General features: G+C 35.1%; 1 protein-coding gene and 1 long non-coding RNA gene across 11 annotated transcripts; both read right to left on the bottom strand.

Moving 5' to 3' along the window:
* Window positions 1-522: 522 nt before the first annotated feature.
* LOC110920099 lies at window positions 523-5,437 on the bottom strand. 10 transcript variants are annotated; one of them, XR_004871730.1, is made up of 8 exons: window positions 5,257-5,437; window positions 4,624-5,172; window positions 3,563-3,630; window positions 3,388-3,492; window positions 1,365-1,469; window positions 1,232-1,283; window positions 1,066-1,131; window positions 523-977 (listed from the first exon to the last, which is right to left on the bottom strand). It is a non-coding gene; the product is annotated as an uncharacterized LOC110920099 (long non-coding RNA). The 10 variants fall into 10 exon arrangements; XR_002581638.2 differs by having other exon boundaries at window positions 4,991-5,172; XR_002581641.2 differs by having other exon boundaries at window positions 5,090-5,172.
* Window positions 5,438-6,885: 1,448 nt separating this feature from the next.
* LOC110920122 (mannosylglycoprotein endo-beta-mannosidase) lies at window positions 6,886-13,819 on the bottom strand. Its single transcript, XM_022164359.2, has 11 exons — window positions 13,491-13,819; window positions 12,218-12,356; window positions 11,717-11,944; window positions 11,577-11,635; window positions 10,597-10,645; window positions 10,275-10,505; window positions 10,029-10,198; window positions 9,653-9,857; window positions 8,231-8,899; window positions 7,929-8,156; window positions 6,886-7,864 (listed from the first exon to the last, which is right to left on the bottom strand). Exons 1-11 carry the CDS (start codon window positions 13,628-13,630, stop codon window positions 7,076-7,078), a joined length of 2,907 nt encoding a protein of 968 aa, XP_022020051.1. The 5' UTR covers window positions 13,631-13,819; the 3' UTR covers window positions 6,886-7,075.
* Window positions 13,820-13,968: the final 149 nt, after the last annotated feature.

Raw genomic sequence — 13,968 nt, 5'->3', positions numbered from 1 at the left:
AAAAAGTTGCATTAGGCCTAATACAACATTTTATTGGGGGCTGCATTAGAAATCATCACCTAACATCCACTACAAGAAAATGAACCTAATGCAACCCTAGGAAAAAGTTACATTAGGCCTTGAAAAAGTTGCATTAGGGCTAATACAATCTTTTATTGGGGGCTACATTAGCAGCAGTTGCATTAGAGCTAATACAACCTTTCTATGAACTAATGCAACTTTTTTTGAAAATGTTGCATTTAATATTCAAATGCAACCTTTTTATATGCAACTTTTTTACATTCTAATGCAACTTTTTTTACTTTCAAAAGTAACTCTTTTAATACTCAAATGCAACTTTTATTACAATTTACTTACAAAAATGCAACCTTTCTACACTCAAACGCAACTTTTACTTTACTTAAATGCAACCTTTATTACAGTTTAGTTACAACAATGCAACTTTTTTCTAAACTTATTGCAACCATCATTATCTTTTCAATGAAAAAAATACAACCTTTTTTTACAATAAATGCAACTTTGTAACATAAATAATTGAATTACACCAAAACAATAATAACCACATATACCATTAATAGTCATATGTTGACTTCAATACACTTGTCCAAATTCAAATAACAATATAGTCACCACAAAGTGTAACTTACAATAACTAAATAAAGAGACACGAAAGCATTTTACTTTTACCAATCTTCAATATCTGATAGTTGTTTCATAACCTTCCACATCATAGCTTCTAAAGTCAGTCGTTAGCTTTCAGTATCGTTTTTCAACCACTTTCGTGAAATGATAATGCATGAATCAAGGATCTTGGGGCTCGAGTTCTTTTCTTCTACACTTCAATATTGTTCTAAATATATTTTCTTAACTTTAAAAAATGTAAATACAAGTTTATATTCTCAATCTCCTTAGTAGAGGCCAACTTACTTCCTCAGCTCGTAATGTCCAGTTTTGATTATTTATCTTCTCAATAAGACCTGCAAAATAGTGTGTTGGTAAATTTCCTAAATTTGATCATTCTACTAGAAACTGAAACAAAAAATAACTTAAAAAATATCACACTACCTTGTAGATCTTATGAGAAAATACTGCAATTGGTCTAAGTTCATCACTTAGATGAGATAATTTAACCTGTTTAAAAAATGTGTTATTCGAATCAGGAATGCTAACTCAATAATTTAGCCTTGAATATAACTAAATGAAAGTGCATTGTATTTAAAATCCAAAGCACCTTTGTCTTTATTTCATTTAGAGCATCTCCAACAGTGCTCTGCTTTGGTAACCTAATATTGTGTATTATAAGCTTCAAATTAACAAGATTTAGAAACCTACCAGTAAAAAATATCATTCAAGATTCCATATACCTCTTGTTTACATGGTGGAAAGCAACTTTCAAAGTTTTCTGACATTATAATTCAAACAGAGGGATGTCTTAACACTTCATAATAAAGAATATCATGAACCTGAACCTAAGTAGAAAAAAGACTATATTTCAGATTTTCACCATTGCCATATGAATACATGTTCAAGAAAAGTCAAAAGTATAGAAACTGGATTGTAGTGAACCAACAAATCTAGCAAGTGTTCTGCAAAACGCTACTTGATGGGGGTGGGGTTTGGGTTGCTGAGAATAATAGTTGCAAGGAGGAAGTCTATTTTTTGTTGGGTAATCCAGATTAAGTTTCTGGCCAACTCTGCCAACCACGTTATCATATGTATGCAATTTTGACTTGTCGATTTTTGTTACAATACCATTAACGTATAAGGATTACAATATTAGTATATGAGTAAGAAAGCCCAACTCACAATTCAAGACATAAATCATCTTCCTTCTATCTAGAGAGCTTAAATGAACTATCTACAAATGGCAAGAAAACTCAGGATCGTTTCTTCCTAGCTTGGGATATTTTAATATAAAACTAGTGATATTTTCCCGCGCTTCGCAGCGGGAAGTCGGTCAGTATCAATTCGATTCGTTACAGTACCGTCACTTGCTATTCGAATAGAAAAAGAAAGCCTTACATCGATTGAAAACAATAAAAACAATTATGGATACTGATATTGATGTTGTTCAAATGATACTGTCCTAGTTTGTTTGCGTTCTATCTTTTATAGAAAAAGAGTACTCTGCTGCTATCGTACCAAACCGAACCGTGAACAACATTTGTCTCGATACTGGTATCTATTTTTAGTGCTTTTGCTTTCAATAACCTAACACAATATCGCTACCATATCATACCAAATTGAGCAGAACAACAATGGTACTTGTATGTATTCATTGTTTTGGTTTACTGTTTGATATCGAATACCGTGCCGCTTCCGTAGTGAAACGAACTAACAACCACGGTTTCGGTGCCGATATTTATTTTATTGTTTTCTCTTTCAATAAACTAATACGTATCGTCATCGTACCGAACATCGGTATCGGTACATAGATTCATTTTTATGGTTTTCCGGTTCAAAAAAAAAATTCAATTATACAATTCCGTCTGCCACGATAAACAAATATCGGTACCGGTATTGTGACAGTTTGAACCTATCGATACTATTAAAACAACATCGGTGCTGATACAATGTTCATTTTTATCATTTTCGGTCGATATAAACACATAATAATTTCTATACTGAATGTAATAAAACTGTATAATCAATAAATACTATGTAAAACAATTATTTCTATACCAAATGCAATCAAATTGTATAATCAATAAAATACTATTAATAAATCAATTATTTAAAAATTCTTGGTTACTCTTTTATTATTCATTACCACATTCAATTCATATATATAAAATATATAGTGAGATTCTCCCGCGCTTCGCGGTGGGAATTCAATCAGTATCAATTTCCAATTTGCTTCGATATGATGCCGACACTGGCTATAGTAATCGAAAGAGAAAACATCACATCAATTGTAAATAATAAAAATGAATATCTAGTGATGTTGCTTAGTTGATATCGGTTCGATTCGTTTGCATACTATGTTTATTTTAGTTAATTGCGATATTTTTTCGAAAATGGATATTGTACCGCTGTAGTACCAAGGCAAATCGAAACCGATTGAACATATCTACATCGGTACAAGTATTTATTTTTATTGTTTTTACTTTTGATTAGCAGACACTGTAGCACCACCAAATTGTACTGAATTAAAGCAAACAACCCCAGGTACGACTCACATTTATTTTTATGATTTCCTATTTGATAACAGATACTTTGATCGTATGTTAAAAGTTATATGAGAAAAAACTAAGTTTAAAATCAATAAATGTAATAAAACAACAAAATAATGAAAACTTAAAAAAATAATATTGAGAAAATAAAACTAAAATACTGTTCATGACAAGTTTAAATTAATATATATAAATATGGTGAAACATAACACACCTGACGATTTTTCACATATCATAGAAATGAGGCAACATCAGTATTTCAGTATTTTTCATCAGCTTTAGGAAGTTCCTGTAAGCAAATAATGTCTCCATCTTTGATCTAAAAAGGATTTAATTTTTTAGATGTAAATGCAACGCCTATTTAATGATAAAAGGGTTGAGCGGGGTACCTGTCTAGATTAAAGTGAGGTTCTTTGTCAAGGTGTTCACACATCACGCATGGCTCAAGTTTGATTTCCTGAACAGCGATGGGTTAAGACATGGTTAAAAACCCACAACTAATAGTGTAGGAAATAGAAATTATACAAAAAAAAAATCAATCACAAGAAGTTACTGGTAGTGTTTTGTAATAGACAATTAATAATAAATATACAAGTGGGTCCAACTATCTTGTTTCCAAACTTAAAACATAAGAAAATGAGTTAAGGCCATAGGGTATGGGGCTTGGGTTGGGGCGTGGCCCTTGGGGCTTGGCTTTCAAGCCGGGCGTGGGGTGGTATGGCCATGCTAGCTGGCTGCCTCCCATTCGCTCACCCGCCACGTCATAGCGGACATTCAAAATTTGAATTTAAAATTCAAACGGTTTGGGCTCCCATTCCACGTGTCAACAAATGCCCCAACCCAAGCCCCACCATACCCCACGGTCTAAATGCCTGGTTGGTCCCTTGGTCCCTGTGGTTTGCAATAATGATGCAGCTGTTAAATTAACATCTAGAAATAATGAGGGAAGTCAAAACAAGAAAAGAATGATCCTTCCATTTGAGCCACATTCAATCACCTTTGCCGAAAAATAATATCTCACCGGAGATACTGATTTAGGGTTTACCGGAAACGTGTTCTGGAATATTTGGATCTATGACGGTTAGAGTGTCGTTGGACCTGTGGAGGAGGTGGTGGCGGTGGTGGTGGGTTTTAGAGAGAGAGAGAGAGAGAGGGGAGGAAGAAGATGAGGGTGGGCCATCTTTTTTTTTTATTGTTCAGGGGCAATCTAGTCATTTCGCATACATTTAACTGAAAATATAACATGGGTTAGTAATAAGGATCACCCGAGTGCAAAATTTGCAACCACTGGGACCAACTCTGTAATTAGTAAACGACTGGGACCAAGTCTGCAATATTTACAAACCATAGGGACCAACCAGGCATTTAACTCTAAGAAAAAATATGAGCATGCTAAGATGTGATCCCAATTAAGTTCACATAAATCTTGCATACAACCTTAACAACTTACCTGGGCATAAACCTCAGTTGCACATAAATGAAAACATTGGTCAAAATAAAGTTCATAAGTCTTGCAGAAGTTCGAGTTTATGGCTACAAGATGGTTTATATAGTTAAGCACATAGAACATAAACAAGTAAGCTTAGTTAACCATATGTAAAAATAAAAGCAATAATCCAAAACTTAATCAAAACATAACTAAAATTTGACAAATTAACTCAATAGCTAGGGCAAATAAACACACTAATATAATTTTCCAGAATGATAAACCTAAAGTTGTAATAGATGTGTTTGTTCATCTTGAGCTCTGTATATTTCATATATGATAATTCTCAGCCATAACCTCTTATTACTTCCAACTCAAGATCTCTAGATACCTTAAAATTCCATATTGTTTTTTCTGAGGTCGTAAGATCTCGAAATACCATTTGTCCTCCTAGTGATGTCAGAAGATCTCAATTATCTATAATAAATACCATTTGAATCCCATGATAACTTGATTGTTGAAACCATTTGAAATCCTCCTGACATGATATACACCCTCAAACACATATCTTCCCTGAATTTAACCGCCAAACTCAATAATTTTAATTGAAACCCTAAATGTTATTGAAGCACGGTTGATACATGAGAAAACAATTACCTGCGCCCCAGGGCTAAAGTGAGGATTGAAGCGTTGAAGTGCGGAGCGACAACTGGCGGCGATGATGGTTCGTCGGTCACTCAGCCACGATTCACAAGTGGTGCGCTGGTGGAAATTGATAGGAGAGGGAAATATGAGAATGTGAGGGAAATTATAAAATTTGGGGGAGATGGTCAAATGGGTATATGATTGGAATTTGGGGAGGGAAATTATATATATTGATTTCGAGGGACCATGAATAGTAACTTTATTTTTATAATAATATATAGTTTTTTATTATTTTATTATTTAATATACAATTGATTTCGAGGGACGATGAATAGTAACTTTATTTTTATAATAATATATAGTTTTTTATTATTTTATTATTTAATATACAATAATATTTTTTATTATATTTACTTTTAATAACATATTTTTCTTTTTTTTAAATATTTATTTCCTTTTCCTTTTTTAAATAATTGTTTTTTTTCTTTTTTTAACATATATTAATTTATCGATTAATTTGATACTTCTTTAATAAGTTATGTTTATAATTTTTTTCTAAAAACTTAAGTATGTAGTTGTGCTAGATTTCTTTCTCTGTCATTCCGTTATAAGTTTTGTTAAAACGAGGTTATACTCAAAATAAAATATTTATTTGGTATCATAAAACGGTACGATGATAAACTAAATCGTTTAATGGTTTGACTTTCTAAACAACATGCTTTATTTTCAAATCATGTTTATTTTACATTATCATTTATTTGGTTTCGCCGCAACGCGCGATATAAAAAACTAGTTAAAATTAATTATCAAATAAAAATAAAAATAAACGTACATAGAGAAACTACATATTATAAACATTATAAAACGTTAACTTAAAATTTGATATAGATATTTTATGTTACCACAATTTACTACTGACCCTGGTGACCGGTAGTTGACGAAGAACCGGTCGACGGGGAGATTGAGATGGAGACCCCTGCTGGCAAAGTGGACGCGAGGTTGTGCCGAGCAAGTACAACACAGTCCACCGGGTCTTCAGGAGAGAAGGTGGCAAAGAAGGAGCCAATTAGGGTGTATAAGCCGACACCCCTTACCCTGGTAGGTTAGCGAAAGGTAAGAATGCAGAGCAGTACGGTAGATTTATAGAGATGTTGAAGAAGCTGCACGTGAATATTCCGTTTGTCGAGGCTACAAGCTTATCCCTGGAGTTGTATTGTTTGAGAAACTCACCCTGTATACAAGTTGGTTAATATTTTCCATTCTCGTTGAGCGATTTGGCCTACAAGCTTATCCCCTTACACGGTCCTATCGCCATGGAGCTTTGTTGGATAGGGACTCACCCCTCAACAGAACATATTTTGACGAGTAATTACCAAAAGAACCTACTACCGAAAAAACTCATAAGACCTCGTCAATATCTTGCTTAACAATGGGATCATGTAGATCACAAAGTAATCTAGCTTTCAATAGGAATCCATTTGAAGCAAGATTCAAACTAAGACTTCTACTGAAAGGAGTTAGCTGCTTATCAATACATCACCCCTTGAATGTAACTACTCATGTTACACTCGGTTAGTCAAGTTGGTATTTAGCTATTTACACGTTCAGTCGCTGATCTTTATTATAATGACAAAGCAATCCTTGTAGTAACTAAAATACATGCAACACCAGAAATAAAATTATTGAGTCATATACAACAACAAAACAACAATCTCTTTATTACAACAAACAACAGACTGGGCAACCGAATTTTGTAATAGTGATTAACTTAAAAAATCATTAGTTTAGTTAAACACACACACAAACAAACACAGGCAATGACGGGTCGGGATTAATGAACAGTATGTGCACTATCAAAATTCCAGCCATGAAGTGAAACTCGCGGTGTGACACCTTTAGGTACTTCAAAAGAAATCGTTACTGCCATCTCCTCTCCCGGAACCAACGAAAAATAATTATCTGAATAATGAACCGGAAGAATTCGAGTGTCTTCCCCTGTTTGATGATCCTGTTTAGTAGAATGAACCGAGAAACTAAGAAAAAATGCAACCCCAACCTCAGCCCCGTTGATTTCAGAAACTCTACTATCGTTTTCTACTCTTGAAAATTGTTTGTAGAACTTCTGCAGGAAACCAGCTTCTGGTTTTGTAATGTACGATGAAGTCAAGTCAGAGTCAAAGTCAACACCATCGTCATATCTTTCAATGAAGTTGTTCTTGTAGAGTGAACTATTTTTTTCCGGTTTCTTTGATGTGTTCTTCACGTTGACATGAACAGTATAAGTTGACCCGCTAATAGAAATGTCAGAAGTCATCTTGAGAGGTATTTTCTTCTTTCTGTACGGTTCGAGTAGCTGATAATCACGATCGGGTAGATGTAGCCAGTAAAAATTCCTTGATATTATACGAAAATCTGACGGGTTATAAAGTTTGAGAAGAAGAAAATAGACGGGTTTAGGATTTGTGGACTTGGGGTATTTCATCTCGAACATTGGTACTGTTTTCTTTGATGGCACCGAGAGATTTTCAGTAACTTTATAATAAGGACATGCTCCTTCAAGATCCCATACCGACACCTCAATTGCCATGTCAGCAAGGTCACTTGACGTGGTGTTAACCACCTGGATGTGATTATGTGTTAACGATTAATCAAGTTATAACATGATTTAAAAAAGAAGGATGTACCTCTATGAAATAAGTTGACAGGTTTAACTGAACGTGTATGGGTTCTGCAGCGTGGCGACAGCCGTAAAATCCAGCAGTTTGGTCATGAAGATGATCATAGAATTGGCCACGTAGACCGGTCCAAGGATTCTGTGTTTTCCAGATCAGCACACCCGTGTATTTAGTCCACATACGCGATGTCCATCCCTCTAATAATGCTCTATATTGAACATAGTTCACCAGTTGGGCCTTGGAAACAAATAAAAAATGAGACGGTGGCAAATATCAATAAAAAATCTAGTTAAAAGGCAAATGAAAATTACCTTGAGACAAAAATCATCAAGATCCTTGGGTTTACCGTAGGATAGTATCTGATCATGAACCTTATCGGGTTTAGAGTAAGGAATGTATTTATGGTAAACCCATATAGGGTTTGCGACTTCCTGTACATATCCACTAGGTAACTTATTAAATAAAGGAATCTCCCATCCTTCTGAAGGCATTGTTGCTCTTATAGTAGCAGCAACCGGCATTCCCACATTACCCACTTCGGGATTAAACCCGTATGCATAATAGTCGTCTTTAAAAAAGTCCTCGGGATTCTGAATTTCATAAGGCCCATCAGTCCATCCACCCTGCGAATCTGCAAATCCTTCCCACAATGACCCTTTTATGTAAACTCGTGTTCCATCTAGATATTGACTGGGATCCATCGAAGTCAAGGCTGTTGTTTCTTCCTTTTCTGTTGACTTATTGACTTTTAGGAAGAATGGATGAAGTTTTAGGTCGTTTGTCAAAGCTTCATTGATGTCATCTGGTGGTGTCTGTTCGTTTCCTCCAACCCATAGAGCAAGGCTAGGATGATTTCTTAGAAGTTTGACCGTATCCCGTGCACAATACAAGAAAAGTTCATGATCTAACGGCCCATTTGGGTTGGAGATCGGGTCTCCTCTACCATCAACATCCCCAGTGATCCAAAATTCTTGCCAAACCTATAACATCATTGATGCACACAGAATATCTTATTCAACTTTTTTAGAGTAAATTACAAAAATCGTCCTTTATGTATGTCACTTATTGCAAACTGTGTCCTTTGTCTTCAATAATTACAGAAAATGTACTCGATGTTTGCAAACCCTTGCAAGTTATGTCCTTTAGCCCTAACTCAGTTAATTTTTTGTGGTTAAATCTGACCAAATGGACCCCACATGAGGGTATTTTGGTCATATTTAACCACAAAAATACCCTCATGTGGGGTCCATTTGGTCAGAATTAACCACAAAAATTAACTGGAGTAAATTACAAAAATAGTCCTTTATGTATGTCACTTATTGCAAACTGTGTCCTTTGCCTTCAATAATTACAGAAAACGTACTCGATGTTTGCAAACCCTTGCAAGTTATGTCCTTTAGCCCTAACTCAGTTAATTTTTGTGGTTAATTCTGACCAAATGGACCCCACATGAGGGTATTTTTGTGGTTAAATCTAACCAAATAGACCCCACATGAGAGTAAAATGACCAAAATACCCTCATGTGGGGTCCATTTGGTCAGATTTAACCACAAAAAAACTGAGTTAGGGCTAAAGGACATAACTTGCAAGGGTTTGCAAACATCGAGTACGTTTTCTGTAATTATTGAAGACTAAGGACACAGTTTGCAATAAGTGACATACATAAAGGATGATTTTTGTAATATACTCACTTTTTTAGTATAGACAACCCTAAGGATGAGAGAGAGACATACCAGTAAACCATAAATATCACAGTAATGATAAAAATCGGGTCTCTCAGCCAATCCACCGCCCCAACAGCGTAGCATATTAAAGTTCATATCGGCATGAAACTTAATGTCTGTTTGGTAACGTGTTTTTGAAAGCCTAAGCAAACCATCAGATAAAATCCAGTTTCCACCTCGAATGAATATCGGCTCTCCATTCACCTTAAACAGCCTGCAAAAGGAACCCATGATAAGCATAGGCAGAGATAGCAAAATGGGTGGGTCAGGTACTGGGTCAAACGAGAATTGTTTTTGGTCCCAAAAAAATGGGCGTCATATATGATTACAAAACTAATATATATCTATTTACTTCTTTGTATAGCCAGTTAAATACGATCCATACCTTCCACCAGTAGCACTATCAATTTCACTATAAATTTTACGGAACCCAAAATGATTGCTCCATGCATCAGACTCTCCATAACCATCAACATTAACCGTAATTTCAACATTGTAAAGAGATTGCTTGCCCATGCCATTTGGCCACCATAAATTTGGTTTGTACAAAAAAAGCTGCAATCATAAATCATTAAGTGCTGCCATTAAAATAACAAATTAATTACAAAGATTCTGACATCAGAAACATCACCTCAGGAAATGTAAACTGAACATGTGATTCCGCAGGGATAGACACTTGTTTCGTCTGGAGATTTTCAACTAAAACTGTATTTCCTTCAAGCTCGGTTGACACTTGAATACTTAAGGAACAATCAGCAGCCTTACCACTTCTGTTTACCAAATCTGTTGTAGCATGCAAATAAACCCTCTTGTAACCGTCAAAGAACGATGAAACCAAATGAGGATCTACAATTTTCACAGGCTGCAATGTTGTGATGAAAACTATAAGCAAGAATTATATATTCAATGCTCCCTTTACATGAATAATCTTTGACATTTAAGCATGAACTCACCCCAGCAACAGTGATGGATACCTCATCCCAAATGCCAGTGTTCCTATCCCTGCAACAATTATGCCAGAAAGAAGGAGACATAATAACCATACTCTCTTTGATATAAAATTATAAATAGAAAACGGATCCATTTATGACACGACATGAACCTAACACGAAATTTGTGGGTCCGGGTATAGTCTAAATGGGCTCAGGTCAGTTTCTGGTTGACCTGGCCATAGTTGTCAATAGCGGCTATAGCGATCGCTATAGCGCGCTACGTAGCAAATCGATGTAGTGTCGCTATTAAGGTTGTAGTGACTTATAGCGAGAATAGCAACACTTTATTTTTTATTTTTTATTATAAATAGCAATTAAATATAGCTATAAAATAGCTGGATTATAGGTTTTTGTTAAATATACATGTAAAATAGCATATAGAGCAGGGTATTTTGATATAATATACATATAAAATTTAAAAAAAAAAATTAGTGGATCCCTATTTATAAAATAGCCACCGCTATTTATCGCTAATCGCTATGTAGCATATAGATAGGTACCTTATCGCTATTTGTCGCTATTCGCCATTAACAACTATGGACCTGGCCGGTTCGTGGGTTGACCCGTTTAATTTTTTTTTAAATGTGTATTTACGTCATAACTTGAAATGGTTAGTATTTTATATCAAAATTTCAAATTTCAGAGAAATGACATCAATTTTTTTAATTTACACGTGATGTTTTATAAACGTTTGTATTTTTTGTTTAAATTTGTAATTATGAGTACGAATATGTAAAGAAAAAGGGTTAAACGGGTCATGTTTGACATCCCGTTTAGCACCCCCCTAGGCTGTGGTCGCCCAAGTATCAGGAAATAAAAAGAAAAATCTCAAACTTGAATAACAAACAAAAAAAAGTGAATACACAACAGCCTGAAACAAATCATTTGCAGATGTCTTTTTTGTTGCTAAATTCGATCAGTCAGAATATTGACATCATTACCTGATGGGAGCCATCCAATCCCACCCCTGAACATATTGTGTGGCAACATCTTTCCCGATCTGGTATGGCACATTAGGTTAGTAGCATGTGTTTAAAAATATGTATAAGCGGGTCAGGTAAATGGGCCGAATTATTCTTACCTCATGATCACCGCCTTGGCCTCCCTGAGGAGGAATGGTACCAGGATGATCAGGTGGATGAACGAGAACTGCAAGCATATTTTGACCATCAGGATTAAGGAAATCAGTCACATCAACTGAATGCCTGCGAAACATCCCCTTTGGCAGCACGATTTCGTGTCCATTCACATATACTTCAGCAGAGTAATTGATTCCCCGGAAATTCAGATCAACATGCTGATCAGTTGACTGAAAAAAATTCAACACATTATGAAGAATTAATTTCTTACTAATTATTTGAAATTCAATGTTTTTCAATTTAAATATTAGTCTTTTTACATTAAATGGGATTAAAAGCTCTTCACACAGAATTTAGCAGAGCAATAAATTAAACTTGTGAAATATTTGGAAATTTGAATACAATAAAAATGAATTAAAAAGAACTATGCCACCTACTAATAGAAAAAATAGGTTAAAAAATTAAAGACAAATAAAATAACTATAAGAGAATGTTGGACGTACCAGCTTACAATCGAAGGTTGTGAAAAACCAGAAAGTGTAGTATTCCCGGCCCGAATCACCAATGTCCATGATGGCTTCATTGTTCAACCCGTAGAAAGGATCTGGAATGCGTTTGTTCTTTACAAGGGTTGCCAAAACACTGCCAATAAAACTATCTCAGCCTATGCATGCAATACAATTATCAGAAGACATCGACATTTCTAGCTCAATTTTATCCATTCTGACTAGTACCAATATCCTTGTCGAAGTTTGAACTAAACAGCTTAAATAAAACATGCCCAGTACATGGATCTTGCCTGAAGATAAAACACACACATCAAGGTGTCCCCAGATCCTACCAATGGCTTGCTATTTGGGGGACTTACTGGGTATGGTTGTTGTTGTATTTCCGTATCATCATGCTAACCTTGTAAAACTACCATCATTCATGTATGGCAATGTATATAACTATGTAAATTATTCTCTTATTTGTTCCTGTGTAGTATTAGCTCCACTCCACATGGATTTTACGACAAAGATCGGTTTACAAAAAAAAAAAAAAAACACATTGGATCCTATGAGACATTATCATAATCCGAACTTTAATTAGAACTAATAACTTGATAATGTCCGCTGCGAACTTTGCTTGGTGCTCATCAAATCCATATACGCAATTCTAATCCATATGCTTTACATATGAATTAACAAGACCTATTTTACGTCAAATCATCTAAATTCTTCAATTTCATATTTTCTAATTAAATAATGGAATATTGGATTAAAATAACCTCAACTTTCACCATTTGGCCGACAGCACTCCAACTTACGAATTGTACCACGCCACTCCCCGCGCTCAACTTATTTTCCTCCGACACTCCCAAACTAACTAAACCTTAACCCCAATTAGCTGACGTTAGATGCCATGTCACTAAACAAGTGCCACATCACTAAATAAGTGCCACGTCAATTGGGTTAGGGTTCAGTTAGTTTCGGAGTGACAGAGAAAAATAAGTTGAAAGTTGGGAGTGGCGTGGTACAATTCGTAAGTTGGGAGCGCTATCGGAGTAACGGTGAAAGTTTGGGTTATTTAGATCCAATAACTCATAAATAATTGCAAAATCATACTAAACTCATAGTTTAATCCACCAGAAATTTTGGAATCTTGTGAAGCATAGTCCACTTTATAAATGTATTATAATAATTACTAATTCAGCATAAAGAAAATAACATTAAAAAATCTGCTAATATTATTGTCGAAACAAGATGAGAAAAGATATAGAAACAAATTCCTTACGTTCCAGGAACCACCGCAGGCATCCAGAGAACATGATCATCGGAAGAGGGAGGATTGGTGGTGGTGAGCTGAACTCCGGTGAAGTGAACATCGGTGGATCGAGCAGCTAACCATGAGTCCTCCAACACCGTCTTTCCCATTTTTGAAGTTGAAGACAGAGGAGGGATATTGTAAAACCCTAACTTTGATATAATGTTATTGATGATTGACCTACTCAGATTCACCTGCAGGAGTTACTGCCATATTTGGGGGTTTTCATATTTCATAGTCTGTCGGTTGATTCGTTGTCTAGTGGGACGGAGCATCTAAAGATTGTTTGTCGATGTTTAAACATAACGTTAATAACGTAATAAACACTTATTAATAATTATCAGACATGAAATAAATACCAGATCAAATCAAATCAAATTGAACCAACTCAAGTAAGTATATGGAGCTTTGGCGGAGCCAGGAAATTTTTCCTATGGTGTCATTTTTT

The sequence above is a fragment of the Helianthus annuus genome, chromosome 11 (genome assembly GCF_002127325.2).
Source record: "Helianthus annuus cultivar XRQ/B chromosome 11, HanXRQr2.0-SUNRISE, whole genome shotgun sequence".
Taxonomy (NCBI): domain Eukaryota; kingdom Viridiplantae; phylum Streptophyta; class Magnoliopsida; order Asterales; family Asteraceae; genus Helianthus; species Helianthus annuus.
This window is presented reverse-complemented; position numbering and strand designations above follow the sequence as displayed.

Excerpts from the sequence above, each read along its gene's own strand:
- LOC110920122 (XM_022164359.2), bottom strand. The coding sequence starts at position 13,630 with ATGGGAAAGACGGTGTTGGAGGACTCATGGTTAGCTGCTCGATCCACC. Across the intron at positions 11,636-11,716 it reads GCCAAGGCGGTGATCATGAG|ATCGGGAAAGATGTTGCCAC; the intron begins GTAAGAATAATT and ends GTGCCATACCAG. Across the intron at positions 8,157-8,230 it reads TTGATGATTTTTGTCTCAAG|GCCCAACTGGTGAACTATGT; the intron begins GTAATTTTCATT and ends TTTGTTTCCAAG.